General features: G+C 60.0%; 1 protein-coding gene across 4 annotated transcripts; it reads left to right on the top strand.

Moving 5' to 3' along the window:
• The first annotated feature begins 590 nt into the window (after window positions 1-590).
• On the top strand, window positions 591-22324 carry D2HGDH (D-2-hydroxyglutarate dehydrogenase). Of its 4 annotated transcripts, none has more exons than XM_004262514.4 (10): window positions 591-668; window positions 1821-2188; window positions 7030-7087; window positions 8487-8626; window positions 9389-9582; window positions 10717-10885; window positions 12835-12978; window positions 14282-14424; window positions 15631-15796; window positions 21142-22324. In XM_004262514.4, the coding sequence occupies exons 2-10, from the start codon at window positions 1831-1833 to the stop codon at window positions 21399-21401; spliced, it is 1632 nt and encodes a 543-aa protein (XP_004262562.1). In that variant the 5' UTR covers window positions 591-668; window positions 1821-1830; the 3' UTR covers window positions 21402-22324. The 4 variants fall into 4 exon arrangements, 3 of the variants coding, with proteins under 3 accessions (XP_004262562.1, XP_049568190.1, XP_033279329.1); XM_049712233.1 differs by having other exon boundaries at window positions 656-672; XM_033423438.2 differs by lacking the exon at window positions 591-668 and adding an exon at window positions 690-1056.
• The last annotated feature ends 5644 nt before the right edge of the window (window positions 22325-27968 follow it).

The raw sequence follows: 27968 nt of genomic DNA on the forward strand, positions 1-27968 counted from the left end.
TGGGGTGAGGAACATCCCTCAGCCCGGAAGCTTCCCCCCTCCCTTTGTCCCCCTTGGGTGGATGCACTGGAGCTGCGGACGGCAGCCCAGCACCGGGCAGGTGCAAACCTGAAGGGGCCGGAGGAGGCAGCAGGCCGGAGAGGTTTCTTCCCTCCTGGTGTGGTTCAGGCCTTCCTGCGGCCGCGTCACCAACCCAGCCCAGCTCCTCTGAGGCCCCATCACTAAAGAATGCTTGGGCAGGCAGCTTCCGGAGCTCCTCGGGTTCGGCCTGCCTGCAGTGCGTACCTGACCTGCAGAGATGTCTGCCCTTCTGCCAGAGTGGGGGCCAGGGCGTCCCTGGGGCAGAGGAGGGGGGTGAGCCAGAGTCCCCTGGGGACCGCCCGTAGGACGAAGGAGTGAGCAGTTACGCTCTCACCCGGGGCCAGTCCTCGTGGAAGGGGTGGGAGGGTGCGCTGGGACCCCCACTAGCCGGTGCCAACGCGGGTCAAGGCCAGCTGACCCCACGTGGAAGCTGGATCAAGCTGCGCACCAGGGCGCAGGGGGCTGGAGGCATCAGGGGCGGGGCCCGGGGGCGGGGGCGGGGCGGGAGGCCTCCGGCGCAGGCGCAGTCCCGCCCGTCCAGCCCACTCTGGCTGTGGCGGCGCGAGGCCTGCGGCGGGGACGCGGACGTGAGTGCGTGCGCGCGGCCGCCCGGGGTCCGGGCTGAGGGGCTGCGGGGCTGCGGGGCGCGGGTCCGGGGCGGCGGGCGCGCGCAATTGCGGCGCGGCGGGCGCCCGCGGGGTCCTTGGGCCCGACCGCCCGGGCTGGTCCCGTCATGTGATCGCGCAGGCCGCGCGCCCCGGCCCCTCCGGAAGAGCCGGGGTGACTCAGCGCTCTCGGGTGCGCCGGGGCCACCGCGATTAGCCGTTGCTTCCCAGCCGGGGCGGCCCCTCCTGGCCCCGGGTGGTCACCTGTGGGCTGGCCCGACGGCCGTGGCCCCAAGCTCCTGGTCCCCGTCGGGGGTCCCAGAGAGTTCCTTTCCTGAGCTCGCCCACCTGTACTGCGTACCCCCTAACGGTGAGGGTCACCGTCCGTGGTTCATTTAATCCTCATCCCCACCGGTGAGGCACATGCTGCATCAAGGCACAGAGAGGCTCGTTCGTTTTCTCAGGGTCACACAGCGGGTGTGAACCCACGCGCGAACGCTGCCCTCGGTGCCGACTCAGGTTGTCTGAGCATCAGGTGACGTGGAAGTATCCAGAAAACGGCTGCTGCACCCCTCCCGCCTCTCCGGGGGGCTGCAGGGCTGCGTGGCGTTTGTGAGAATCCCGGCTCTCCCACCGTGGGCAGCCAGAGGAGCTTCCCCCCGCCCCCACTTTCTTTGATTCCGTGGTTCTTAAACTTGTAACATATCCACGAAACATAAGATTTATCATATTAACAATTTTTAAGTGTACAATTCAGTGGTATCTGTCCCTTTCCTTTTAGCACCTTAACTCCTGGTTTGTTCTGAAGGAAGGGGGGTGAAAGGGAGATACGGTTGTTGCAGGTGTTACAAGCTGACACCCGGGGGGGCCTCAGCCAAGGGCGTACATCTCAGTGACTTGTCAGGAGGTGACTGCACACTGCGTCAGGGTGAAGGCCTCGTGTCCCTTGTCCCCCCCCAGCCCACATCTCCCGGGTGGTCCAGTCTCACTCCGCCACCACCACTGTGGAAAGTGTTGTCTGTTTCTGGACCTTTCCTGGGCCTGGGCTCTGCCGAGGTCTCTTCCCAGCAGGTGCTTCCCTTTCCGTTGCTCTGTAGTATTCCAGAGTTCCAGGTCCAGTCACTTGCTTTTCAGGGCAGGAGCGATGATGTCCCGTCTGGCACCCAGGCGGCCTGCGTGGCTCTTCTGGTGGCAGGCGGCCTGCCCTCAGGGAGTCTCCGCACAGCAGAGGACATGGGCAGGGGCGTCCAGGATCCCTGGGACAGGCGGCCCTTGGGGGGCCACGGGCACCAGCCCCCTCGTTCGAAGAGGCAGCTCCTCGGCATTCTCCTGTGCTCCTGAGGTGGTGCTGACCCGGGAGCGCTACTCCGTGCGGCGGCTGCCCTTCTCCGTGGTGTCTGAGGACGACCTGGCTGCCCTGGAGCGCATCGTCCCTGGCAGGGTCATCACAGACCCAGAGGAGCTGGAGGCCCCCAATGTGGACTGGCTGAGGACGGTCCGGGGTGAGTAAGGGTCTGTTCATGCTTCACACTTGGCGGGGTGGGTGGGCTTGAGAAACAGCGTGAGTTGAGGTGAGGCCGGTGAGGAGCTCTGGGTGGCGGCACATAACGCTTTTCTTATGCACGACGTCTACACATTAAAAGATGAAACAGCGCCTCCCCCCGCCCCCCGCCAGCTGCTCAGAGGTGGGTGTGTGTGTTAACTACTGCTCACTTCCCCTCAGCGCCTGCATTAGTCTCCCGGGGCCACCTGTGTAACAAAGAACCACAAACCAGGCTCAAAACGACACATTTATCCTCTCCGTTCTCAAGGCCAGAGTCTGAGATCCAGGCATGGGCAGGGCTCCCTCCAGGGGGCCTGCGCTGTGACCGGCCGCGGTGGGTGTGCAGGCTGCCTCTTCCAGCTCTCGGGGGCTCCAGGAGACCTCGGCTCGTGACAGCATCACTCCAGTCTCTGCCTCTGTCCTCACATGGCCTCTCCCCTGTGTCCCCTCTCCATTCTCCTGTGAGGATGCCTGTCCTTGGATTGAGGTCCCACCCTAATCAGGATGATCTCATCTCAAAGATCCTTAATTACACCTGTAAAGACGCTTTATCCGAATATGGTCACATTCGCGGTTCTGAGGGGTGGGAGGTGGACGCAACTTCTGGGAGGTGGACGCACCTTCTGGGAGGTGGACGCATCTTCTGGGAGGTGGACGCACCTTCTGGGAGGCCTGTTCTCCCCAGTGCAGCTTCCTCTCCTCCACTGTACCAGCGCTTCTCCTCCTGGACCCAGCGCACCCTCTTGATAACAGAGATTTCCTAATACCCTGTGTTCTCTTCTGAAATGATTTCAGAGATTACGTGACCTACTTCCGTGATGTTCTTGCTACAATATTAAGGAGAGCTAGAAGACAGGCAATTTACAACGTGGGGACATATTTAAACCTGTAATTCCAGGACACGTTGGGCGGCCAGGTCCTCAGGCTGGGCCTGGATCCAGCGCACTCGGGACTGAAAAAGAGTAGTGGAGGGTGTGCTGTGCTGTTGACTCGGACACTCTGAGGGCTGTGCTGCCGGCGGGAAAACCTCCGAGTGAGGTTCCAAACCACAGTGCAGTCTTGAGCGAGTGGAACTGGGGCGGAGGCGCAGATAACGGGGCGGTCCTGCCCCTGTGGGAGGCCCGAGACGTTGGACAACCTTCGGCTCTACTACTCTGCTGGGGCACCCTCGAGTGGAAGGGCGTCCAGCCCCGCCTTGCCCACAGGGGCGGCACTGCCCTGCTGAGAGGCCCCGCCCAGCAGGCAGTGATCCTGGAGGCCGGAGAGGGTGATGCCCGCCCCCGCTCCGCCAGGCCGGTCGCGGTCCCACCTTGGTGCTACTGTCTGGGCGGACAGACCTCAGTGCCCAGCCCCACGCAGGGCGCCCCACCTGCTCGTCCCCGAGGCCCGCGTGCCCATGCTCTGGGGTGTCCTGAGCCGGCGGCGGCTGCAGTCTCCTGGGGGCCTTCCTCCCCATCAGCCACCTACCTGGGGGCTGGGCAGTGGGCAGCCTGCCCTGCGTGCCCATGTGGAGGACCCCTGCGGGCTTCCTGTCTCCTTGAGTTCGGGGGGCCGCGCTGGGCCTGCTCAGCTGTGAGTCCAAGGGCTCAGGGCCCAGCGGCTGCTCAGTGGGCGTCTGTTGGGGTACTTGGTGAATTTTTGTCGAAATACCCCTTTATGCGGCTTTCTTTTGGAGAGAAAGCCTGTCTAAATTTTTGATCATTTTAATCTCAGAGTTACGTAGAAAATGTAAGCTAGCAAAAGCTGATTAGGGTCTTTTAATTTTTCTTAAAAAGTGAGATTTTATTTGAAATGGAAGCTTATTGAACATTTCTTCCTTCAAAACTTAGACCACTCGCTCATGGGTTAACCCTACAAACTTTGCGCCTGCACCGAGTGAAAGGCTGGGGCCCTGGATGTGCAGAGGGACAGGAGGCTGACCTGGGGGTGGCAGCAGGAGCAGGGGCTGGGCTGCGCTCCACATGGCCGTGAGCGCCCTGGAGGCCCCCCCAGCACAGGCCGTTTTCTCCGACCTGGGAAAGCCTCTGGAAGGGCGTGCCTAGAGCAGGGACAGCCAGCCAAAGCCTCAGAGCAGGGCTGCACTGGGCTCCTTGGAGGAGCCATGAGACCTGAGACCGCATGAGCGGCCCGAGTGGATGGCTGGCGGGAGGAGGTCGGGGAGGGGCGGGTCAGCGAGGCCTCGAGGGCCCTGTGTGTCCTGACCTTTCCTGCCCGCTGATGGGGAGTGCGGCCGGAGGGCCACGGCGGAGGGGGCCGCAGTGGGTGTGCGAGGGCCCGGGTGCCCGGGCGGGGGGCTGGCCGCTGAGTAACGGTTGGCTCGGGTGTGTCTGGAAGGGAGGTTGGCTGACAGCTGGATGAGGGTGTGAGGGAACGACGGCAGGCACGCAGGGACATTTGGCCTGAGCAGTAGCAAAAACTGGACCCGTCTGCTGAGTTGATGCGGAGAGTGACCGGAGGAGGGTGGATCTGTGCAGGGAGAACCAGGAGTTTGGGTTTGGACGTGTTCCTGTGGCCACGCAAGGGGGCCTGTCGGGCCGTGGAGCAAGCTAGTCTGAGGTCTAGGGCGGGGAAGCAACGGCCTTCCGAGGAGGCTGATGACCGCTGTGTCCAGTGGAGGGGCGAGGGGCCCGCCAAAGGGGCGGGGCACCAGGGGCCGGGGGAAGAAAGGCAGGGAGGTGGGGTCGTGGGGTCAGATGCGGCCGCACGGACAGGCTGAGACGGGCCACATGGGCATCCTTGGGGACACGTGGGAGGTTCTCCATGGTGTGAAGGGGATGCATGTGCCCCTGGAGCCGGTCCTGGGGTGTGAGGGGCTAGGAGGGTCAGAGAAGTGGGTGAGGCTTGCAGGGCTCGGGGGTCAAGTGAAGGGACTTTTCGTCTTTAGTTCTAGGATGAGAGCGCCGTCTCAGCAGGTTTGTGGTGTCATCGGGGATGAGCAGGTGGAGAGGGAAACGTGGATGACACAGGGACAGGAGGGACGTCCTCGAGGAAGCTTCGGGGGGCCACAGTCCCGGGGGTTGTGCGGATGCTGGAGCGGGGGCAGCCTGTTCTGCGGGCCACTGGACGCCCCGAGGCCAAGTCTCAGTCCTGCTGTTGACAGTCTCCATGGCCCGGCCAGCAGGCTCCTGCAGAGGGCGGGCAGGAGGTCCTGGGCCTCAGCTCTGCCCCGTCGTGTGCAAGCAGCCCCGACATACGACACATGCAGGGGGCGGCAGCCTGGCATGCTGTGCTGACCCTGAGGTCGATGGGCACTGACATCCCCAGGACTCGCTGGGAGACCGAGAACCCGGGGCGCCGCCAGGTTTGTGTGCGTGAGGAGGGCGCCTGGACGAGGCCCCAGGGGAGGAGGGCTCCTCTGGCACCCCAAGCCCGGAGGCATCCTGAGGGAGGGAGAGGGGTCAGTGCCCTAGGGCTGCAGGGGAAGCAGAGACAAGAGGCGGGAGTGCCGGAGCAGCTGCGCCAGGAGGCCAGGGCGCTCAGGAGGCCAGGAAAGCGGATGGGGGTGAGGCACCTGGAAACGCTGGGATGCTGCAGGTGGTGGGTGGGGTGCTGAGCGAGCCTGGATCCAGGGCGGTCCCCCTGCAGGGACAGCCCCAGAGCACTGTGAGGGTGCTGAGAGGGAGGAAGGCCACAGTGGGGTGGTGTCCGGAGCCTGTGCAGCCGGGCTTTCCACCTGTCCCCTCACTGGCCTGCGCGTCCCGGCCTGTCCGGGCTGGACGCTCCTTCCCTCCAGTCCTGGGCGGTTCCCCCGAGTTGCCTCTGATGATTCTCTGCTCTGTGCTCCGTTCTCTTTGTAGGCTCCCCTTATTAACACGTTGGACCGTTTTCTTATCCTTTCCCCCGTGAGAAAGTAAACTTCCCAGGGGCGGGAGAACTCGTCTGTTTTTATTCTCTGTGCCCATCACAGGGCACAGAGGGTGGGCGCTCAGGTGTTGCTGAGAAACAGTGTGTGAGTGAAACCGACAGAGCCTCGGGGGTGACCAGAGTCCCTGGACTGTGCTGTCCTGAAGGATCTGGGTGCCAAACAGCCAGCTGCCTGGGCAGGCACAGTCCATTTGATGAACAGCAAGTGAGAAATGGCTTTCAGAATAAAAAGGGTAAGGTAGCAACCACAGCCCGCTCTCAGAGCTCCATGAAATCGCTGGCCAGCAGGAACACCTGCTAGATGCCCTGCTGCCCTCCTGCAGCCTCTTAGCCACTTAAAGTACTGATACTTCCCACAAAATTGAAAGGGTGGGAAGATACTTGATTGTCTTGGAGACAGTGGTCAGCAATGCCGACAGACGAGGCCACGCTGGACATCAAATAAATCGTGGCAGCAAAGAATTGTAACCAATGAACAACCTAAGAACCCATGAGCCCGCCCGGCTGTGATTAAATAGCCAAGGACACAAATACATGAGAGGGAAGGGGATGGATGCATTTAGAAACATCACCTCTGGTACCTGTCCCGAGAACAGATTCAGGTAAGGATGATTCACAGGCGACCGTTTGCGGGGCGACAGGGTATCGACGTAGCCTCAAGTGTCTCTGCGCGAGACCCGTATTAAATTACAAGGGAAACCCAGTAACCTTCAGTGGGGAAGGCGGGCAGACGCCCCTACCCTGGGGCCCTGCCAGCCTGCTTCCCAGGGCCCAGCTCAGGACCACAGACCACCACCCGCTGGCCCTCCGCCCCCTCCAGCTGGAGACGGGCCGCTCCTGCCGTCAGGTTTTGGTCCTTGAGGTTTGTGGGCCAGCTCCGCCAGGAGGTGGGACGCAGCCCTGCCGCGGGGTGACCGCGCGGCTTCTGTCTTGCAGGCTCCAGCAAGGTGCTGCTGAGGCCCCGGACGTCCCAGGAGGTGGCGCACATCCTCAGGTACACGCCCTGCCCACCCTCCCTCCTGTGTTGCTCACCCATGGTTTCCTCACAGGCACAGGACACAGAACAGGCAGACCCCGTGAAGTGGACAGTGACCGGGGCCGGGGAGGTGGCGGGGGCAGTGCCAGCCTGAGCAGGGCTGAGCCCGGAATCTTGGACCCTTGGGGTACCAGCTGGGCCTTGGGTGGGGAGCGGCTGCAGACTCGAAGGGCAGGGCAGGGAAGGAGACGGACCTTTTCTTGAGAAATGTGTTCTTTGATGTTTTATATCAATACGTTCTTGTGTTGATTATAGAAAAATTGGAAAACGTACAAAGCCATAAAGAAAAAAAATGCGAAAGCAGCCAGTAATTTCCCCTCAAAGAAAACCACCGGTGACATTTTGGTGTGTTAGCTCAGCATCTTTCTCGCGGGGGTGAGGGTTTTTAAATGTTACCACGTTGTATCTACAGTGTCAGAGTCTTTTTTCCCTTCCGTTTGGCAATATCCGTGCCCATTTCTTGTTGCTAATTATTCTTCCACGCCTCTGTCATTGCATGGAAGGTGTGCACCCTGTGAGTGCTTTGTCCCCATGGTGGCACGTTGAGGTGTGTCCAGTGCTTCAGAATAGCTGGCAGGTGGGCGGGCGCCCCGGCCTTCTCTGTCAGAGCCACGGCTGGAGGCTGACTGCGTGGCAGGCGGCTTTTTTTTTTTTTTTTTTTTGGCGGTACATGGGCCTCTCACTGTTGTGGCCTCTCCCGTTGCGGAGCACAGGCTCCGGATGCGCAGGCTCAGCAGCCATGGCTCATGGGCCCAGCTGCTCCGCGGCATGTGGGATCTTCCCAGACCGGGGCATGAACCCGTGTACCCTGCATCGGCAGGCGGACTCTCAACCATTGTGCCACCAGGGGAGCCCGGCAGGCGGCTTTTTTGACGCACGTGGGCAGCCTGCCTCTCGGGGCACGTGCCCTGCTGCCCAAATCCTGACCCAATGGGGCGCTTGTCGCTTCAGGCCTTTGCACAGCGGGAGCCTGGTTGGGGACGAGGTGCTACTGATGAGTCTGACGTAGGTCTGGAGGGTGGTGGGCGAGGGAAGGGCATGCGGCCAAGGTTAAAGGAGAGAGGAGACGTGGGGCGTGGAGGTGGGAGGGAGCCCCGAGTGCCTGGGGGCTGCGGTTCCTCAGGTAACAGGGAGGGCTGCAGCTGTTGCTCGGACTGTCTGTACTTGGAGGACTGGCATCGCAGGGCAGCCGGGGCCTCAGCCGTGCTCTGGGAAGATGCTGGCCGCCAGCTCCCCAGGTGGCTGTGTGATGGACGTTTGTCCTGTCAGACTCCCACTGTGCGTGGGGCCCGAGAGTGTCCCCCTGGGCTGGTGGTGTGGGAAAGGGGCCCTGACGCTGGTCCTGTGCGTGTCCCAGGTACTGTCACGAGAGGAACCTGGCCGTGAGCCCACAGGGGGGCAACACGGGCATGGTGGGGGGCAGTACCCCCGTCTTTGATGAGATCATCGTGTCCACTGCCCTCATGAACCAGATCGTCAGCTTCCACAACGTGTCTGGTAAGGCCAGCTGTCGTCAGGACCATCCCTCTCAGCTGCGGGGCTGGGCCGTGGGGAACCCGGGCCCGGGGAGGGCCCAGACGCCACCCGAGCCGGGGAGGGCCCAGGGGAGGGCCCAGACGCCACCACCACTCCACCCGAGCCGGGCCCCCGGGTGCGTCTGGAGGGGGGTTGTTATTTAGTTGGTTACTGGGGTGACTCACCCCCTGGGCTTGACCTGTTCCTGCGGCCTCTTCAGATTGACATTTCCTGGCCGTGCCAGCCCTTCCCGGGGCGTGCAAGGCGTCTAAGGCGCTCCGTGCTCATGAAGCTCGGGGCTCAGCAACGGCGAGTTGGTGCCTCGGGCAGGACATACGGGTGGATCGTGCTGTCTGGCAGGGGCACCTGGACACTGGGCGGTGTCGAGCAGCACCCTGGCCTCCACCCACTCGATGCCAGCGGCCCCTCCAGCCCAGATCGCCTCCAGGATTGTCACGTGTCCCCAGGGGCAGAATCACCCCCACGGTCGAGGGCCACGGCCTTGTAGCAGCCCTCCGCTTGCGGCTCCCTGGCGTAATAAGCGCGTGGGTGTGGGTGTGGGTGGTGTATGTGAGGTGTTTCTCCTCCATTTCGCCTCACTGTTGTTTTTCTTTTCTCATGAAGGCATCTTCTGGGGAGGGAGGGGGGACACGCCCCTTTTCCTCCTCGCCCGGGTTCCGGGTGGACACCCCTTCTGGGGGTCCTGAGCTGAGAGTCCCCGCGGGCGCTCTGGTTGCTTGGCAGGGGTCCTGGTCTGCCAGGCGGGCTGCGTCCTGGAGGAGCTGAGCCGGTATGTGGAGGAGCGGGGCTTTGTCGTGCCGCTGGACCTCGGGGCGAAGGGCAGCTGCCACATCGGGGGGAACGTGGCGACCAACGCAGGCGGCCTGCGGTTGCTGCGATACGGCTCACTGCGGGGGACGGTCCTGGGCCTGGAAGTGGTGAGCTGGGGACACTGTCGCGGCTCAGCACTGGCCCTGCTTCCAGGGACACCTGGCTGGGCTCGCTCTGGTCCCCAGGTCGGTCCCAGGGTGGCTGACTTTCCCAGTGGTCAGCATGTGAGGTCTCTGGGTGAGACCCCCTGTCAGGTCCACCCTTGCTCCCTGCAGACACCTGGGGTGGTGCAGGCCCAGCATGGGGGCTGCCCTCTTGGGCCCCGGGTGGCGCAGGTGCACGAGGCCACCTCGGGGATGGGGCCTCGTCCCAGCCTGGAGATCCAGGTTCCCACTGTACCAGCCCCGGTCTCCTCTCGGTCCCACCAGGGCCTTGGGGGTTACACGAAGCACCCCGCTTTCTGGCTTCCCACGAGGTGATGGCGTGTCCGCTGCCCTCCTGTCCCTGTGAGGAGCTGCCGTGGGAAGCCCGAGCAGCTTCCCGGACCAGCAGCATTCTGCCCTCCAGCTTCCTGGTAGCTCGTGCTCAGACGAGCCCCGTGGCGCCACTGTCACCACCCCTAGGGCTGTTGAGTCTGTGAAGCACACCTCAGGGCTTTCTAAAGCAAGGGCCCTCCGTTTACCCAAGGAGGGAACGACTTGCATCTGCTAAATCACGAGGTTCCTGTAGCTTTGTCCTCTGGACGCCGGTTATTTTTTATTGTAACTCACTTTCTCATTTTCACAAGCTGTTTCACTAAGCTTCTGACTAAATGAACCAAGCAAGACTCAGGACGGGCCTACAGAGCATGACTGCGGGGCCTGTGGATGAGCAGTGCAGGGGTGGGGGGCCTGATGCACTGCCACTCTCTGCCCTACTCCTCCCTGGGTGTGCCCTCCTGCACCCCAGGTGTGCCCTGCTTTGGGCCAGCTTCCCTTGAGAACTGGGCCCTGAGGTTCCTGATTGTGGTGGTGGTGGGGATCGTCACTGCATCCGGGGAAGAGAAGCCCCTCTTTCAGCCTGTTGGGGTGACCTCAGGCCTGGTGCCACCCTAGGGACCCCTGTGTTCCTGGACCAAAGTGGGGCGGGGGGCTGATGACTGGCTCAGCTTTCTCAGGGTGCCCTGGGCTGGGTCGGCCTCCCCAGGGCATCTGTTGGGGCCGTGGGCTGATGCAAGAGTGCCCGTCTCTGCTCCCTCCCAGGTACTGGCCGACGGCACCATCCTTAACTGCCTCACATCCCTGCGGAAGGACAACACGGGCTATGACCTGAAGCAGCTTTTCATCGGGTCGGAGGGCACCCTGGGGGTCATCACCGCCGTGTCCATCTTGTGTCCGCCCAAGCCCAACGCTGTGAACGTGGCTTTCCTCGGTAGGTGCCCTCCGTCTGCCTCTCGAGCGGGTTCTCAGGCTGAGCTGCCGTGTGCGGTCCCTCCTGTTTCTCTGGGCTTCTCGCTGTTTCCAAAGGGCCTGGGACCTGGCCTCGTTGGTGTCCACGGTGGGGTCTGGGCAGAGCACACACTCTATTCTGTAACAAAACTGGGGCTTTGCCCGTTTTATCCACCCGGCGTTTGTTACTTAGGCAGCTTATGCAGTAAGATTCACAGGGAAATGATGTGGTTTGGCGCGAGATCAAGGGCATGAGTCTGTTCATCACAGGGTTGGGGGGGCAGTAATTAGTCCCCTCTGTAAGCCAGCCGCTGGCCTCCCCTGTCTTGGACCACCTGTCTCTGCGAACGCGTTGGGACATTTCCCTCGCCGGCCGTTCACGTTCTCTGCTTCCCTTCAGAGCAGGCTTGAAAAACGGGCTCACGTCTACTTTGTTCCGATCCCTCCATCACCTGTTTGCATCTCCTTTCCCGCCGTCGTTCAGCTGCGTTAGGTTAACTGCAGCCTCCGCTCCTCTGCTGGTCCAGAGGCCCATCTCTGGGAGGTCCCGGCACCTTGCCCGGCGGCGGGACGCAGGGGCCCCAGTGACTCCCACCACGCGCGGGCTCTCGTCTTGAGCCCATCAGCCTCCGGTCTCCGGTGGTCCTTTTACTGTTATTTTCCACACGTGCCATTTTCTTCGTCCCCTGCGTCAGGCCTTCCCGCAGAGGCCACGTGCCTTGTGAACACGTCCTCCGTCATTTCCTGTCGTGGACGCCTGCTGCTGAGTCCTCGCTTTGAGTCTGTCCCAAACCATCTCCCTTTCACCCCATTCTTGGAAGACACTGGCGAGCACAGGCTGGCATCTGTGCCCTTTCGTCCTGTTGAGGGCGCCCCTCCGCGTGGCTCCGTGGCTGTTGGTGGCGCCAGCCAGCCGTCCTCTGCTGCCGCTGCTCTGAGGGACTCTCTCTTTTTCTTTGGCCGATTTAAAGATCTTCTCTTTACCTTTGGCGTTTTATGGGTCTCGGTATGTCGCGTGTGAGAGTACGTTTCTTTTTCTCTCTGGGTTTCCTGAACTTCTTAAACCCATGGCTTGGTTCTCCCACTTCCATAAGTTTCCTGCCAGCCCCCGTCGTCAGCGGTTGCCCCGTTTTGCTCCCCTCTCAGGACTGCGATTAGACGCACGATAGAGCCTATCAATCTGTCCACCCTCCCTGTGTCTTCCCTGCACCCGAGTTTCCATCCTGTCTCACTCTGTGATGCATTCTGGAAGGTTTCTTCTGATCTGTATCCAGTTCACTAACGCTCCCTGCGGCTGGGGTTCATGTATCGCCAAACCCGCCATGTCCAGCCCTGCGTCCAGCCGGGGGTCCTGCACGTGTCCCTTGGGCCTCAGCCCCTGAGCTTCACTCGCGGGATCTTCTCTCCAGACCCTCCTCCCTGACCTCCACACGACCTCTCAGTGCCTTCCCATCCCTGCCCTGAAAGGCCAAGTGTGCCCACCCCTCCCCGCCTGCTGACATATCCACGTCCCCTCTCTGCCTTGGGCCGCTTGGTGGTCAGCTCCAGGCACCGGGACACCACGGGGAGCTCGGGGGTCAGTACATGTGCCTTGAATGACTTGCTGGGCCCTGGGTGTTGTCAGAGACGCACAGCTAAGCCGTTTTCCGGGGCGACCCGTTGCTGGCCCTGAGTTTGTGGACTTTCCAAGTGGCTTTCCTGAGCGTCGGGGCTCTCAGGCAGCCTTTTCTCTTCCTCTTCGATGCCTGTGACCTACGACGTGGTGGCTGACCCGGGTGGCTTGTCCCGCTCCGCGAGGCTGCCCAGCTCAGCAGCGCCGTTGCCAGGAGACGGGTTGGTTTTGCTGCTTGAAAGGGGGCTCAGGTGGGCCCGTAGGTGAGGCCCTGCCTCTGCATGACCAGCTCAACTGTCCTTTTTCCATGTCTGTTGCAGGCTGTCCTGGCTTTGCTGAGGTTTTGCAGACCTTCTGCACCTGCAGGGGCATGCTGGGTGAGATCCTGTCCGCATTCGAGTTCATGGACGCCGAGTGCATGAAGCTGGTCGGGCTCCACCTCCATCTCGCCTGCCCCGTGCAAGGTACTGTCCCCGCCCACTGGCAGCGCCCACCGCCCCTATTGTGCCGTTTGATGTGTGGGCTGATCGGGGCCTCCGTCCCGTCCGTGAAGTAGGAGGTGGCAGGGAGCGTCGCCACGGTTCCGGCGTCCCTGTAGCTGTTGAGAGCAGAATTCTCCCTGAAATTCGTTTTACGTGCGCCCCCGGAGTTCAGTCAAAGGCTGTCGGTCGTGCCGTAGCCCTGGGGTCTTTGGAACAGCCAGATGCACACTCAGGGGCGCCCCCCCCCCCCGGCTCCTGCACTGGGAGACGTGTCATTGCATGAAGTGCTGGCCCTCGGAGCTCAGCCAGCTCGTTCTGCTTTGCCAGTGAGCTCGTCATGCCCAGGTCTTTAGTCCGCGCTCTGTGTAAAGCTAAGTCCGTGCAGCTGTACACCTTGGTATTTTCACTTCTGGAATCGACCCGGAAGAAATGATCATTGTCTTACCCCAGGCTGCCCTAACAGAACACTACAGCCTTAAAGAAGGAAATTTATTTCCCCTGGTTCTGGAGGCTGCAAGTCCAAGACCAGGGTTCCATCGGGGTTGGGTTCTGGTGAAAGTCCTCACGGGGCGTCTTCTGTGTGTGTGTGGGAGAGACCTCTGGAGTGTCTTCCTATTCCCATGAGGGCACCAGCCCTGAAAGATCAGGGCCCCACTCTTAGGACCTCATTTAACCGGAATTACATCCCTAAAGGCCTAATTTCCAAATACAGTCGCATAAGAGGTGGATTAGGGCTTCACCGTGGGAATTTGGGGTGGGCGGTTACACAGTTCAGTCCATAATAGTCATAAGTGTGGAAAGAACTTTATGCTTTAAGTTTTTACTGAGGCATTTGTTTTCGTATAAAATAGGAAACCACCTGTCCAGGGTAGAGAAATAAGACATGTACGACCGTTGGAAAGACGGAGGGTCCCTGGGGGTGGGGAGCGAAGGGTCCCTGGAGGGACAGAAGATCTCTGGATGGTTGGAGGGCCCCTGGGGTGTTATCGGCCATTGCAAAGCGCTGGGCCTCCCCTTTAGCACACAGTTTGGTAAGAGGGGTCCCTGGGGCGCCCCCACCCCATCCAGGCACCAAAAGTACAGCTTTGTGCTGTCTCCAGGGGGCCTGGCTTCTCTTACAGTGAAAGACCTATTTTTAAACTGTCTGAAATTCAACCCGAGTAGCCAGCGGCTGCTCTGTGGGCAACATGAGCGCCGTCAGGGGTACCAGAGCTGCGGCTGGCCTAGACCTGTCCTAGCTCTTGGCCAACTGCTTTCCCCTCCGCTTTCCCTCTGCCCCCTCCAGAAAGTCCGTTCTACGTCCTCATCGAGACCTCGGGCTCCGGGGCGGGGCACGATGCGGAGAAGCTGAGCGGCTTCCTGGAGCAGGTGCTGGGCTCGGGGCTGGTGACCGACGGGACCCTGGCCACCGATCAGAGGAGGATCAAGGTGTGTGAAGGCTGAGGCCCTCGTCCTTCCCGTGACGCCTGCAGTTAGATTGTGGGTTGTGGCTGAGCGTGAGCACGTGTCCCCAGCCGGGCCATCTGTCTGGGCTGGGTGCCCCATCCCTGGGGGTTGGTGCCACCTGTCTCAGTGGCCCCTCTGGTCCTGCCCTGTCTGGGCTGCTGGCTCCACAGCCCCGTTCTCAAACGTCGGTGCCAGGGGCCCAGCTGGGTGACACAGGAGGGGGCTGGGCCAGCATCCTTCCTGGGTGGGTGAGGGGTCAGGAGGAAGTCCCTGAAGGGACATTTTGAGCACAGATGGATGCGGGGTGGGGAGTGAGTTACCTGTGCGGTGCACAAAGGCCCTGAGGGGGCTGGTGCCTGCCGTGTTCCAGACAGAACTTTCTGGAGAGGGCGGGATTGGAGCACAGTGAGAGGGAGTGGGCAGACAAGGCGGCAGCAGGACTTGGGGCTGCACCAGGACGTGATGGACATGAGTGGGGCTCGAGGAGCCTCTGGGCACAGGGGACGGCCGGAGTGCGGGGATGTGGCCGGACTGCAGGTGTGTGCGGGCAGCAGGTGCTGAGTGGCCCTCTGCTGTAGAAGCCTGTGAGAGAGCCGAGGAGACCCGGACGCTGCCCGGGCGCTCCGCGGTGGCGAGGAGTTCTGTTATAATCTCGGGTGGCCGTCGCGCCGGGGGCATGTTAAAAAAGCAAGGGAGGGGCCTTGCCGAGGGGCTCCTGAAATGGGGGCGGGGCGGGGCGGGGCCCAGTGGGACGCGCGCCCCAGGCCCTCTGTTCTCTCACGCGACAGCGAAGGCGTTCTCGCGAAGGACAGCGTGACCATGACGAGGCCTCTCTGCTCCCTCCGTCCTTCCCCGTGTCCCCCAGCCCAGGCCCGGGATGTGCCCCGTCTGCCATGGTCCTCCCGCACCTGCTCTCCCCCGCCCCTCGCTTGGGGCCCCATGGGGGATCAGTTCTCATTGTCCCGAGAGGGGCCCTGGGTGCCTGGGTCCCGGGGGCCAGCCCGTGGCCTCATTCGGGGACCTTGTCCCATGTGGACTCTGGGACAGAAGCCACACACCTGTCACGACGCAGAACGTTTCTGTCACCCAGAGGGTTTCCTCGCCTCGCGACCCCGCGGTCACCCCACAGCAACGCAGCATCGCTGCCCTGCCCGCCGCGGGTGACCGTGCCCGTCCCCTCACTTCCAGATGCTGTGGGCCCTGAGGGAGAGGATCACCGAGGCCCTGAGCCGGGACGGCTACGTGTACAAGTACGACCTCTCGCTGCCCCTGGATAGGCTCTACGACCTCGTGAGCGACCTGCGGGCCCGCCTCGGCTTGCACGCCAAGCACGTGGTGGGCTACGGCCACCTGGGTGAGCGCGGCCCGCGGTGCGGGTGGAGACCCTGGGCCAGGAGGGGGAAGGACCCGCGTCCTCGCCACGCGGTCTCTGGGGCCGTCTCGGAGGCAGAGCGCAAGGTCTGGGCTTGGCTGGGCCAGCGGGAGGTGGGCCCTGAACGCGGGGGTCTCGGGGTTTGATGAAGGGGCCTCACCCCTCCCTCCTCAGACAGAAGGATCTTAAAAGCAGTTCAGATAATGATTTTTTGCAGAAAAGTCATGCAAAATGAAAGGAACTGTTTCATTCCGCTTCATTCCCGGCAGCCTTTGGAACTGGGCGTCTCAGAGCCCCGTCCACAGGGCAGGTGTGCTGGGGCCTCCATCCATGTCTCCAGGGCGGGATTCAGCAGTGCCTCCTGGGCTTGTGAGGGTCTGAAGAGGTGCGGTGAGGGTCACACGGTGGAGGCCTGGCCCTGGCCCAGCATCGCTCTGAACGCTTGAGTGGAGGGATTCCACTTTCAAGAATTGAGGAGGAACGTTGGATTTGTCAAATGCTTTTCCTGGGTCTGCCCAGGTGCCCAGTGCTGGTTTTCCTTCGACCAGCCAACAAGGGTCATCACTCCAGACCTCTGAGGGCAAGTGGGCCTGTGTCCCAGGATAAGCCCAGCGTGGCCACAATCCTTTTTGTGTCTTGTTTGATCCCGTTTACTTATCCCGTGTAGGGCTTTCTCCATCCTGTCCTGTAAGGCTTCTTTCTTCTGTCCAGGCTGGATGTTGGTCTCAAAGTCCTAAAACGATTTGGGGGTCGTCTCTGGCAGAGTCTGTCGGGTTGGAATTACCTTCTCCCTGAATGTTTGGTAGAACTTGTAAATGAGGGTATTTGGGCCTGAAGGTTTTTGTGGGTATGAGTGGGATTGACTACAGAGAAATTTCTTTAACAACTAGAGGGCTCTCCTAGCTTTCCTTTTCTTCAGAATTGGTTGTGGTAATTTTTTTTCTGGGCATTAGTCCATCTCTTCTAAGCCTTCGAGTGTATTGGCATTACCTTGTTCATATTATCCCTCTTTTCCTTTGTGCCATGTCCAGCCTTTGCGGAGGGGGGCTGTTTAACTGCTCATTTGGTTTGTTTCTTGTCTCTATTGACTGAAGAAAAATGCACAACCTAAAAGTTGTAAGTTAAGTTTTATTCGGGGACCATACTGAGGACATAGGATGGGAGGCAACCTGTCAGATAGCTCGGAGGGACGGCGTCAAAGAGGCAAAGGAGGAACCAGGATATAGAGGAGTTTTTGTAGTCAAATATCAAAATATTACTGCTAATCACGAAAAGCAGACCGCTGAAGTTAATGATTTTAGTGCTTTTCTTTTCTTTTTTTTTTTTTTACATTTATTTATTTATTTATTTTATTTTTTGGCTGCGTCGGGTCTTCATTGCTGCGTGTAGGCTTTCTCTAGTTGTGGAGCATGGGCTGTAGGTGTGCAGGCTTCAGTGGTTGTGACTCACGGGCTTAGTTGTATCCGCGACATGTGGGATCTTCTCGGACCAGGGCTCGAACCCGTGTCCCCTGCATTTGCAGGCGGATTCTTAACCGCTGCGCCACCAGGGAAGCCCCAGGTCCCACCCTGTCTGATGGCACTGTCATTATCTTTCGGGTCTGAATATTTTCTCATTTCCATTGTCATTGCTTCCTTGACCCATGAGGTAGGCAGTATTGTGTCTTTAAATTTCCAAACATATGGGAGTTTTCTAGCCATTTTAAAGATCATGGGCTTGTTGACTGTGCTGTGGGCAGAGAGCTGGGTGGAACTCATCTTCAGTTGCAGCGTGTCCCTGGCCCAGGGTGCAGCCAGTTTCCATGTCCGTTTGGTGGGTGCCTGAGAGGAGTGTGCTCCCTGCAGGCCCTCCAGGTAAAGTGTGCACTCTGTGCTGCCCCTTTCCTGGAACGTGTTCGGCTGTCGGCTGCCGAGAGGAGCTCTCGCTGTGACAATAGACCCCTCTGCTTCTCCTGGTGCCTCTGCTAATTCTGAAGATAGGGGATGCGGGCTGTCAGTTTGATGCCGAAAACTCGGCCTCGGTGACCGGTGCCGAATGGAATCTCGGAGACAGAGTTTTGGGTGAAGTAGAAAAGAATAGCTTTATTGCTTTGCCAGGCAGAGGGGGACACAGTGGGCTTGTGCCCTGAAAAACTGTGGGTCCCAACCCGGGAGGTTTTGGTGAGGAGTTTTATAGCCATGGTTCAAGGGTGGGGTTGCTGACGAGATTAGGTTGTGTGTGCAGGGCCTGCGCGCCTTTGATCTGGCCTCAGGTGGTCTTTTCTGGAATGAAGAATGCTGACATCTTCCATTTGTTGGGGGTTTTAGTTCTGTAAAGAGCTCAAATACACTGTTCTGTGTGTCCCTTGAGGAGGGACCAGGACCCTGGCCCAAGGCTGCGCTGTTGTTTCCTGGCCGCCCCTCCCTTGTCTCTGCCTCCCCTCCCTTCCCTGATTAGCAGCTGTTTGAATCTGCCCTTTGGAGCTCAGGGAAGGTCATGGAGGCAGAACAGAGAGGCCCCCTTGCGCAGGAGCCCCACAGGGTCCTGCTTGGTTTCAGTTAGAACTTGGACTTAGAGGGCATCTTAGCAAAGAACAGTACACCTTTGGAGATGGTACAGATGAAGAAAGAGGACAGAACTTCTAGGCAGCAAATTGTGGGAAGGTGCATAAACACACAGGGAGGCTGATGGACGTGAGGCTTGTGTAGACCAAGGCCAGAGTTGTCTCAGGTGGGTACCCTGACCTTGCTGGAATGTGGGGACACCTTTACACACTCGTGTCCTGCTTTTAGGTGGACGGAGGGCAGAGAGCTTTTCTTGTGCCTGTTTCTTTTCAGTTGCCTTCAGCTCAAAATAATCCTTATGCCAAAGCAGGCTGTTTTGAGGTGGCATATTTTGTAATTTACATAGACTGTAATTACTCAGTGACCTGGATTCGTCTGACTTTGGGCCTTCTGTTTGTCCTTCATTTCTTCTATTTCTTTTTCCCTGATTTATTACCTTCTTTTGGTTGGTGTTTTTTCTCGTATAACTTGTTTCCATTTACTAATGAGGGAATTGTGCCTATCTATTCTTTCGGCAGTAGCCCTAGAATTGTAGCCTTATCAGGGCGGTCCTACCTTAGCAGGGTTGGAAGTTAATCAGTATCATGATCCCCCTACCAGACAGTGTGGTGTGGTGGTTCATCTTGTGTGTCAGCCTGGCTGGGCTGTGTTGCCCCGATTCTTGGTCAGACACCAATCTAGAATGTTGCTGTGAAGGTATTTTTAAGATGAAATGAACATTTAAATTGGCAGACTTTGAGTAAAGCAGATTACCCTCCATGATGTGGGTGGGCCTCATCTAAGCAGTCGAAGACCTGAAGAGGAAGATACAGATGTCCCCCGACGGGGAGGGGATTCTCCCCACAGCCTCTGGACTCGAGCTGCAGCGTCTGCTCGTCCCCAGGTCTCCAGATGCTGGTCCACCCTGCAGGTTGGACTCCCACATCCCCACAGTCGTGGGCCAGTTCCTTAAAATTGACCTCTCTCTGTCCCTCCATCCTCCTAGCCCTCTCCCTCCCCCCAACCCCCACTCTGTACATTGCGTGCATCTGCAGGTGTCCTACTGGTTCTGTTTCCCTGAAAGCCCTGATCAGCACTTGGGACCCTGTCATTTTGGTGTCACCATCTGCTCCTGGTCACACACTGTGTTTTGGAGTGTGTTCCATCGTGTTTTTTAGCCCCAGATAGCAGCAGTGCTGTTGTTATTACTCCATGAGGTCAGTGTTTGTCTAGACTCACCCACACCTCTGGTCCTTCTTTGACCTGGGGTCACAGCCCTGCCTTTAGAATTGCCTCTAGTGTGGGAAAGTAGGTGACAGCATGTCTCGGGGTTCATTTACCTGAAAATGTATGAATTTTGTTTTTCGGTGTTTTTTTTTCCGATGGATTTCAAAATTCTCTGTTGACAGTTCTGTTCTCTGCAGAGTGAAGACATCATTCTGCCGTCTTGACTTCTGTTGCTGCAAAGTTAGCTGTCAGCGAGTGTGGTTGCATTGAAAGGAGTCCATTGTTTTCCTTTTTGTTCCTTTTAAGATCTTTCCCTTTTCCTCGGGGTTCCTGGGCTTCACTCTGCTTGGTTTAGGTGAGCGTTGGCGTGCCCTGCTGGGGTCTGGTGGGCTTGGCTTTTAGAAATCGCTCCCCTGTGGTCTCTGCAAATGTCGTCTCTCCCCGCCCGCCCCTTCTTTCTGGAGCTTCAGTCGAGGGCTCGCGATGTCCCCACGCGTCCGTCTGTCCCTCCTGTTGTCTGTAGCTTTGATCCTCTGTGTGCTTGATTTGTTTTCCATTTCATTAATCTCTCTTTGCTTGTTGACATTTCAGTGACCGTATTTTTCATTTCTAGAAGATCAGCCTGGGTATTTAAAAGCTTTCCCTGGTCAGTGTCTTATATTTTTTTCTCTCTCATTTCTTTAAACACGTGAAACATTTATTTCCGTTTCTGGAAATCACCAGGTCGCAGGTCCTTGCAGGTCTTGGTCATCATGGTTTCTTTTCTGTGTGTTTGCAATTTGGGGCTCATGTATCTTAGGCTTGTATCTGTGGGAATTATTTGAGGCCGAGTTGGGGTGATTTGCCTGTGCAGAAGGTGGGGAGGGTGGGAGTGGGGCTGGGTCCCAGCCCGCAGCCAGGAATGGCCTTGGGGCCACGGGGGCCCTGTGAACTGTGCCGCAAGCCCATGCAGGCTGGCTGCTGGTGTGGATATCTGAGTGTCAGTGGAGATAAGCTTATCTCCCCCCCCGCCCCCCGCAGTGTTTCCCTTGGGAAAGACCCTTGTTTTCAGAGCCTTCACCCTGAGGGTATCAGTGGGAACCACTTTTGGTGGGAGAGGGATCCCTGGTTTGCTCCCTGCATTTGACAAATGTACATGGAGGGAGGGGGTCTAAGAAGCCCCAGGTCACAGGGTCAGAGGCCCCCAGGTCACCTGGTCCGAGACCTCCTGGGCACTGGGGACCCAGGTCTGTGGAGGCATCGGTGGTCCAGCCTGGGGCTCTCGCAGGTCGGGTGGGTGTTCGTTCCTCTCAGTCTGGAGCCCTCGGGGAGGGGTTGGAGGTTAGGCTGTGCGGGTGGAGATGGGGGGCTGGGGAGAACTTGGAGAGAAACGTATGTGAAGCCAAGGGAGCTGCAGCCCCCAGAGGAGGGGAGTGGTCACCAGCAGGTCAGTGGCTAGTGACGTGAAGGTCTGGAAGCCGGCTGTGAGGGCAGAGGTGGGTGGGGCCGGCACTCCTCCGGTGGCCTTCAGGCAGGGCAGGGGCGGGGCTGGGGGCTCTCGGGAAAGGGGGGCCCAGCCTGACCTGCGCGTCCCTCCAGGGGACGGCAACCTGCACCTCAACGTGACGGCAGAGGCCTTCAGCCCGTCGCTGCTGGGCACCCTGGAGCCCTACGTGTACGAGTGGACAGCCAGGCAGCGGGGCAGCGTCAGTGCCGAGCATGGCCTGGGCTTCAAGAAGAAGGACGTCCTTGGCTACAGCAAGCCACCCGAGGCCCTGCAGCTCATGCAGCAGCTCAAGGCCCTCCTGGACCCCAAGGGCATCCTGAACCCCTACAAGACGCTGCCCACCCGTACCTGACGCCCGCTACGGTCAGCGGGAGACTCGGGAGGGGGCCTCGATCCTTGGCTTTGCCTGTGGGGCGCTCCCGCAGGCCTGGCGTGGGCTCACAGGGCCTCCATTCGACGGAGCCAGTGGCAGGCGGGGTGCCCGGGCCCGTGGTTGGCGGTGGGGAGCTGGCCCTGTGGAGCCTGGGGCACGTGGCTCTCGGCAGGATTCCTCCGGGTGCTCTGCCAGTTCTGTTGGGTGGGCCGAGTGGAGAGGGCTGCCCCGTCCTCACTCCATCCTCGTGGCGGGCACTCCGTCCCTTTGCAGGTCCTGGACAGGCCAGGTGGGTGAGCCATTCTGCCCAATCAGAATAGACCAGGTCGCCCCTGCTTTTCCTGTGGCCCCTGGGATTCCACCTTGTGGGGTGCAGCTCTGGGAGGGGGCATGGGTGGTCCTTCCGCTGGTCCCCACACAGCGTGAGCCTCCAAGGTGCCCTGGGCAGAGGTGGTGAACTCCATGTGGGCAGCAGAGCACCGTGAGGTGGGTCCACGCAGAGCTCTGACCAGCAGAGCCCGGGCCGTCGGGCGCTTTACAGATGACTTTTAGTCACATTTGAGCCAGTGACAGGAATGCCCCCCACCGTGGAAGGTGTCATTTCCCCCGTTTTCCAGAAGGCCCGTGAGTTGGCAAGACCGTTGTTGGAAGACAGGCATTGGTTTCTTGCACTTGGTGGTTTGCTGTGATGTGTCCTTCCGGTTCTGCTTTGACCACGAATGTCAGTAGTGCCGGGTGAGAAGCCCCGCCCGGCACAAGCATCTTCAGTCACCCCGACCGGGTCCTCCTCATTGACCTTGGTCCTTGGGGCAGCTGCTCGGGCTGTGCAGACAGTCTGGGAGGCCGGACACGTTTTCTGTTTCTGGCTGCCCTGAACTTCCAGTAAAAGTGGGAATAAATCACGATACTCTCCTTCCTTCTGTTCTTAGAAAAACAACCTCATAAAAGCCCAGGTGAAGTGCCCGTGTACCCTGCTCCTCAAGCACCCAGCGTCAGCGACCCGGGGCCTGGCAGTCTGTGTGTGGGGACAGGGCATCCCTGTCCCCGTCTCCCATCCCCATGCCACATCCCCCGTCCCTGTCCCCCACTGTGTGGCTTGGAGCCCCGCCTCATCAGGCCGCTGAGGCGTGGTCTTACGTGGGTAATGTGCAGTGAGGGGCTTTGTGATGCAGAGATACCTCCTATAAAAAGTTTTAGGACTAAGCAAGTTTTTTTTGGAGAATTAAAGTAATGCATGGATTATTAGAGGGCTTAAAACTTTGAGGCATTTCCTGCTAGAGTAAGGGTAGGGCTTCGAGAAGGTGGCCTAGTGACTGGGGGTGGGAGGGAGCAAGTGGCAGGGGGACCCCTCCATGTCCTTGAAGGATAAGCTGGCCCCCAAAGTGTCAAAAAGTGAAGTGGTATCCACTGGCCCTGCGGTTTACTCCTGGGGCTCGCCCCTCAGGGTCCACCTGTGCGCGTGCACACGCGCTCACACACCTGCACACAAATGGCACACGTGCACACATGCACGTGCCGGCGTGTCCCCAGGCCATGCACGGAGCACCGTCTGCAGGTGGTGTCAGTCAGTGGCCGTGTCGCTGGCCGTGTGTCTGTTGAGAAGGAGGCGGGTGTGTGCCTCTGTGGCCCCTGGACAGAGGGACGGCCAGAGGAGGGGACGGAGGGGGCAGCTCACCTCCTGCTTCTGAGAAAGGCCGTCGACTCTTGGAAGCCGGTTCAAACAGAACCTTCCTGCGTGTCAAGACCGCAGCTGGGACTCACTCTGGGCGCCTGGAGGCCGGGTTGGGTGGGGAGGGGGTATCATTTTCTATATTTTTGGGATGCTTTGCCTTTTTTTTTTTTCTGCCAAGTGCACGTACACTCTCATAAAACGTGAACAAGCCAGGCGCAAACTGATTCAGAGGTCCCGTGGCTGCTGCTGGGCTGGATGGGTGAGGCTGGGCATGGGCTGCATCCACGGTCCCCTCCTCTGTCACCCAGGAGAGGGGCAGCCCCAGCAGAGCCTGCTCCGAAGGGGACACAAGCCCCTGCCCCTGCTGACGCGGCTGGCCCGGGTCCACCTGCCCGGCCAGGGTCCTCTGGCTGCGGGTGGGACATACCCTGGGGGAGGTGGGTGTTCTCCTGGGGGTGTCTTGGCCCCAGCGTGATTTCAGGGCCCGGGCCAGGGCCCATCTCCAACCCCCACGCCAGCCCAGCAGGGCGGGCGTGTCGGGACACCCGTGACTGCCTCCAACTGACCCTTCCTGCTCTCTGCCAGGATTTAAAATGCAGGTCCCCTCCCCACCCGTTGTCGGCTGCCTGTGGCCTCGCCTGGTTCCAGGGCCTGCCTGGGGGGCCCTGCAGTGGGTCCCTCCAGCCTCGCTGGCCCTATGGCTGGCTCTGTCCCCTCTTCCGTCATCCGCGGCTGGGCACTCAGCACGATAGAGCTCCCAAGAGCCCTGGTGGCTCGCCTGTCTGTCCTCCATCCTTCCAAGGTCAGCGGATGGCCTGTGGTGCTCAGCTTCTGACCCTCTGGAAGCCAGGTTTGAGGCTGGTGATTTCCCAGTTGTTTCTGGGACGGAGCCGGGGCTGCCCTGCCCAGCGCCCTGGCTGGAGGAGGTGGCAGTGGCGGGTCACAGAAGGCAGGCACATACCAGGCATTTCCTGCCGGTGACGAGGCCTGGGGTGCGGCGCCGCGGGCCAGGGGCCTTGTTTCAGGGCCCACAGCAGCTGGGGTGGGACGTGCCGTTTCCTCTGCACCACCTTGACCAGCAATGGTTCCCTTCTGCCTCTGAGGCCCCCTGTCCTCTGGTCTTTGTGCCGTCTTGGTGGATGGTGTCCTGGAATCAGTGAAACAACGCGGCCTGCGGAGGGAACGCAGGAAGGAGGCCTGCCAGCCGGACCCCGCTTATGTGATGCTAAAACGTGGGCTCCCCAAGGACAGGGAGGTCTTGGGTTTTCACACGTCCAGAAAAACCCGCTGGAACAGCAGGAAGACCAGAGGAAACCCCGTCGCATCCAGCAGGCGACTCTCAGAACCTGCGGGGACACGGGCCGTGTGGACCACACTGCAGAGCCCGGGTGTGGGCTGTGCCCGCGGAGAACACGTGCCCTCCCCGGGGCCGCAGGCACAGACGGCAGGACACCCGGAGCGCGTGTCAAGTCGGGGCCTGGGGAGGCTCACCCATCCAGAGGCTTGCGGGCTCTGCGGTCACACAAAACGTCACAGGCAGAGCGAGGGAGCCAGCCAGGCGCCAACAGCAGGCGCCTTCGGACCAGGAGTGGACCCCGCGGTGGGGTGGGGGTGGGGAGACACCTCCCACCTCCCGAAGCAGCTCCTCACAAGCCACTTGCCCGAGGACAGGCGCCACATGTGCCTGCAGGTGGCGAGGGAGGGGCTGAGGGTGCTGTTGGGTTTGGCTTAGAAAAAGCTTCTTGGGGGGCTTCCCTGGTGGCGCAGCGGTTAGGAGCCCGTCTGCTAGTGCGTGGACACGGGTTCCAGCCCTGGTCCGGGAAGATACCACGTGCCGCGGAGCAACTAAGCCCGTGCGCCACAACTACTGAGCCTGCGCTCTAGAGCCCGCGAGCCACAACTACTGAGCCCGCATGCCACAACTACTGAGCCTGCACTCTAGAGCCCACGCACCACAGCTACTGAAGCCCACGTGCCACAACTACTGAGCCCACGTGCCTAGAGCCCGTGCTCTGCAACAAGAGAAGCCACCGTGATGAGAAGCCCGCGCACTGCAATGAAGAGTAGCCCCCGCTCGCCGCAACTAGAGAAAGCCCACGCACAGCAACAAAGACCCAACGCAGCCAAAAATAAGTAAATAAAATAAATTTATTAAAAAGAAAAAGAAAAAGCTTCTGATTTTCACCTTAAAACCTCTAAGCTGCTGCAGTGTGAGAAGAGGTTACGTAAGAGGACCGCTCAGAGCGGAGGCCGCGGAGAGCGGCTGGAGGGGCCCCGGGGGTGGGAGGAAAGCCCCAGGCAGGGCTGCAAGCAGGCTGTCGGGGAGCCGGGGGGAGCAAGGAGGCCGCCCACCCCTCAGCCCCAGGGATGGGATGTGGCTGGGGGTGGGCAGCCCTGCCAGGCCTGCAGGGGAGCAGAGTCTCCGCCCTGCCAGCTCAGAGGAAGACTGGGGGCTGACCCCACGGAGAGGTGGAGGTGACTGGCCACGGCGTGATGTAGTTGCGGTGCGTGGGCTTAGCTGCTCCGCGGCATGTGGGATCTTCCCAGACCAGGGCTCGGACCCGTGTCCCCTACATTGGCAGGCGGATTCTTAACCACTGCGCCATGGAAGCCCCTAATGGAGGGACTTTAAGAAGAATGAATTTTCAGTAAGATTAGAGGACATATTGCGGCATACTTGAGAATAAAAGAGAATATTTGGAAACAGAAAAAATGACTTCTGAAAAAATGGAATAGAGACCGTGAAGGATAGATGGACACTGCAGAGAGCCAGGGTCAGCCAAAAGAACCTCTGGAGGCTCCTGCATCCTCCACCCAGAGGAAAATGCAAAGAAGGAAATCCCAAGGGAGAGTGGAGATGGGGAATCAGATCCAGGATGAGCCAACCTGATAGGAGTCTGGGAAGGAGAGTAAGGGCCATAGATGAGAACCTATAGCCAAGCAAAGAATGGGCAAAATGACCCCGATTTAAAGAAAGACTCAAAGCAACTCACTGCCCTGAGCATCAGGCAGCTCTGCTAACCCCCAAAGCAAACAAGACCCCAACTCAGCCGACAGGGGCAAGCGAGTGAGTCCAGGATAAGCAGAAAGTACTGCTGCCGCTTAATACAGAGAGCAGGCTGTCTCAAGGGAGTGGGTGTCAGGCCATCACCGCTGCCAGCAGTGCTGGGCCCGTGGGCGTGGGCCTGTGCTCAGGGGCACAGTAACCAAGAACGCGATGTTACCATAGAAATTCAATTGCGGTTACTCTTGCCTTTGAGGTTGGCAGGAATGTAAACTGGTGCTGTCTTTCTGGAGGGAAAATTGGGGGTATTTATTACAACGTAAAGTGTACATGGTTTGTAACAGAGAACTTCAGAAACAATCTGGGTGTCCATCCAAGACAAACTCAGTTGTTTAAAACGCGAAGTCCTACACAACCAATAAAGCTGGGAGCGCAGAGTCTGTGAATCTCCTCTCTGGAGGGGCATCTCCAGGCCTTGTGATGCTGGGGTCAGGGTTGGTGAGCAGGGCTGCGGGTGACTGGGATGGGGTGTGCGTGTCCCAGCTAGCAGTGCCCATGGGAGTGGGGGAAGCCGGGGAGACAGACCGTCTGATTTTTCAAGAGAAGCTGGAAATACAGGTTTTTATGTGAAGTCTCTAGGTTTAAAACAGCTGGCATCTAACTAAAACGTGAAAACTCCTGAGAGAGGGAACAAGGTGTGTGTGTGCGGACCGCCTCCTTCTGTGGCCCCCGGGCACCCTGGTTAGGCAGCCCTGCTCTGGCTGGGGGGCTTCGAACAGGTGCTGCGGGGACTTGGAGGCCCCAGTTCTCAGCGGGCAGCCTGTGAGACGGCACCTGGCTTGGACTTGGGGGACAGGGGAGGAAGGTAGATCCTGCCTTCTGGTTTGGACGGGGCTCCAGAGGCAGGAGGCTGTGTGAGCCGTTCCTTCACACTGCCTTCCCCTTTCCGTTCACGGCAGACCCCTGAGCTTTTATGTGGACATGGGCTGCTGGCTGGAGACGTCCTGGGGCCCCTGGAGGGGGCAGAGGTGATGTGTGCCACATCTGGGCCACCTCCGTAGAGTGGGTGCCACGGTGCCACCGCTGCCCCGCCCCACCTTGCCCTGCCGGTGCCCGGCTCTGGTGTGTGGCCCCGGCATGGGGAGGAGATGGTGGCCCAGACACAGGGGTAGGATGTGGGGCCCATGAGGGCCAAAGGGGCTGGCATCTTGGGGGCTGAGGGAACGGCAGGTAGGCACCCAAGTCGTGATGGGAGGCATCTCTGGGGGCAGCTGACGCCCATGTCCCCCTCGGAGGTCAGCTGTGGCCCCTGGTGGTGGCCCACCCCCAGCACAGCCTTGTTGGAGGGTGAGGGCCCAGGGTGGAGCCAGTTGACCAGCAGAGAGGAGCCCTGTGTGGCCCTGTCTGGACACTGCCCCCTCCTGGCTGCCCTTCTTCACCACCTACCCCTCTCTGTGCTGCACCACAGTCGCACGGCTGGCGGGACGGTCCTGGATCCTGACACAGCCCTGGGGCTGTGCCAGCTCGCAGCTCCTGGCCACAGAGTGGGCCCTTGTCTCTGCCTGTGAGTGGGTCGGAGAGGCAAGCACTCCTGCAGCTGCCCTGCAGCCAGCTCTGCGGGGCCCGGTGAGGCCCCTCCCTGCTCACCTATATCCCCGGCCCTCGGGGGCCAGGACCTGCCTCTCTTTGGCCTGAGGGCAATGGGCTTGTGGACGGAGGGCCCTCAGCCAGAGTTGCCACATGGGCCCCCCGCAATGGGACGACTTCCTGCAGGGCCTCGGGGTAGATTTAGAGGATGGGGTAGGTGTAGGCTGGGTGTCGGGGCCCCGCCCCAACAAGCATGAGCACTTGGGCCCATAGGTGACGCTTC

Source organism: Orcinus orca, chromosome 7 (genome assembly GCF_937001465.1).
Source record: "Orcinus orca chromosome 7, mOrcOrc1.1, whole genome shotgun sequence".
Lineage (NCBI taxonomy): Eukaryota > Metazoa > Chordata > Mammalia > Artiodactyla > Delphinidae > Orcinus > Orcinus orca.

Coding starts and splice junctions, on each gene's coding strand:
- D2HGDH (XM_004262514.4), top strand. CDS start 1,831: ATGATGTCCCGTCTGGCACCCAGGCGGCCTGCGTGGCTCTTCTGGTGG. Junction 2,189..7,029: donor CTGGCTGAGGACGGTCCGGG/GTGAGTAAGGGT, acceptor TCTGTCTTGCAG/GCTCCAGCAAGGTGCTGCTG. Junction 10,886..12,834: donor TGTGAACGTGGCTTTCCTCG/GTAGGTGCCCTC, acceptor TGTCTGTTGCAG/GCTGTCCTGGCTTTGCTGAG.